This window comes from Aureococcus anophagefferens (genome assembly GCF_000186865.1).
Source record: "Aureococcus anophagefferens unplaced genomic scaffold AURANscaffold_55, whole genome shotgun sequence".
NCBI classification, from domain to species: domain Eukaryota; class Pelagophyceae; order Pelagomonadales; family Pelagomonadaceae; genus Aureococcus; species Aureococcus anophagefferens.
Genome location: NW_008705608.1, coordinates 182541 through 183674, shown reverse-complemented (window position 1 = coordinate 183674; position 1134 = coordinate 182541). Strand labels below are relative to the sequence as shown.

The 1134-nt window shown below is 79.0% G+C and overlaps 1 protein-coding gene across 1 annotated transcript in view; it reads right to left on the bottom strand.

Annotated features, from left to right (window-relative positions):
- Positions 1–1134, bottom strand: part of AURANDRAFT_67917 (hypothetical protein) — a gene marked incomplete at both ends in the record, with an annotated part of 6887 nt that overhangs the window by 3768 nt on the left and 1985 nt on the right. Inside the window, one exon of the mRNA XM_009043475.1 lies at positions 186–1063. Coding sequence (XP_009041723.1) covers positions 186–1063 — 878 coding nt within the window. The remainder of the gene's footprint in view (positions 1–185; positions 1064–1134) is intronic.

The window sequence follows — 1134 nt, the reverse complement described above, 5'->3', positions numbered from 1 at the left end:
GCTTCGCGCGCTCGTCGCGTCGCCGAGCTCGCGCCGCGCCGAGGCCAAAGCCTCCTCGTGGCCCTCGCTGAGCGACGCCCGCAGCGCTGCGAGCTCGTCGGCGTGCGCGTCTTCGAGCGCTCGTCGCGTCGTCGAGCTCGCGCCGCGCCGAGGCCAAAGTCGCCTCGTGGCCCTCGCTGAGCGACGCCCGCAGCTTTGCGAGCTCGTCGGCGTGGGCATCCTGCAGAGCGCTCCGGGCGCTCGTCGCGTCGTCGAGCTCGCGCCGCGCCGCCGCCAAGGCCTCCTCGCGGCCGTCGCGGAGCGCCGCGAGCTCGTCCGCGTGCGCCGCCTCCAGCGCGCCGCGGGCGGCCCTGGCCTCCTCGAGCTCGTCGAGCGCCGCGGCCAGCGCCGCGTCGGCCTCGCCCTGGGCCGACTCGTGGCGGTCGTGGACGGCCTCGAGGTCGCCGCGCGCCATGTCGATCTCCGACGCGTGGCGCGCCTCGAGCGCGCGCAGCTCCTCGGCGCGCGCGGCCTCGAGCGCGCCGCGCAGCGACGCCAGCTCCTCCGCGTGCGCGGCTTCCAGCGCGCCCTTCGCCGCCTCGAGCTCCCGCCGCCCGTCGCTCTGGGCCGATTCGCCGCGGCTCCGGACGGCCTCCGCGTCGGCCTCCAACGCGCCGCGCAGCGCCTCGAGCTGCGCCGCGTGCGACGCTTCGAGCTCGCGCCGCGCCTCGTCGGCGTCGCTCTGGGCGGACGCGCTGCGGCTCCGGACGGCCTCGAGGTCCGCGGTCCGCGCCTCGAGCGACGCGCGGAGCGCTCTCAGTTCCGCCGCGTGCGACGCCTCGAGGTCCTCCCAGGCGCTCTCGAGCTCCGCCGCGTGCCGCGCCTCGAGCGCCCCGCGCTCCTCGACGAGCTGCGCCTGGCGCGCCTCGGAGGCCTCCCGGAGCGCCTCGAGGGCCTCGCGCAGCGCCGCCGTCTCTTCCGCGCTCGACGCTTCGAGCGCGCCGCGCGAGCTCGCGACCTCCTCCAACTCGCGCCGCGCCGCGGCCAGGGCCTCCTCGCGGCCGTCGTGGAGCGCCTCGAGCTCCTCCGCGTGGGCGGCTTCGAGCGCGCCGCGGGCGCTCGCCGCCTCCTCCAACTCGCGCCGCGCCGCCGCAA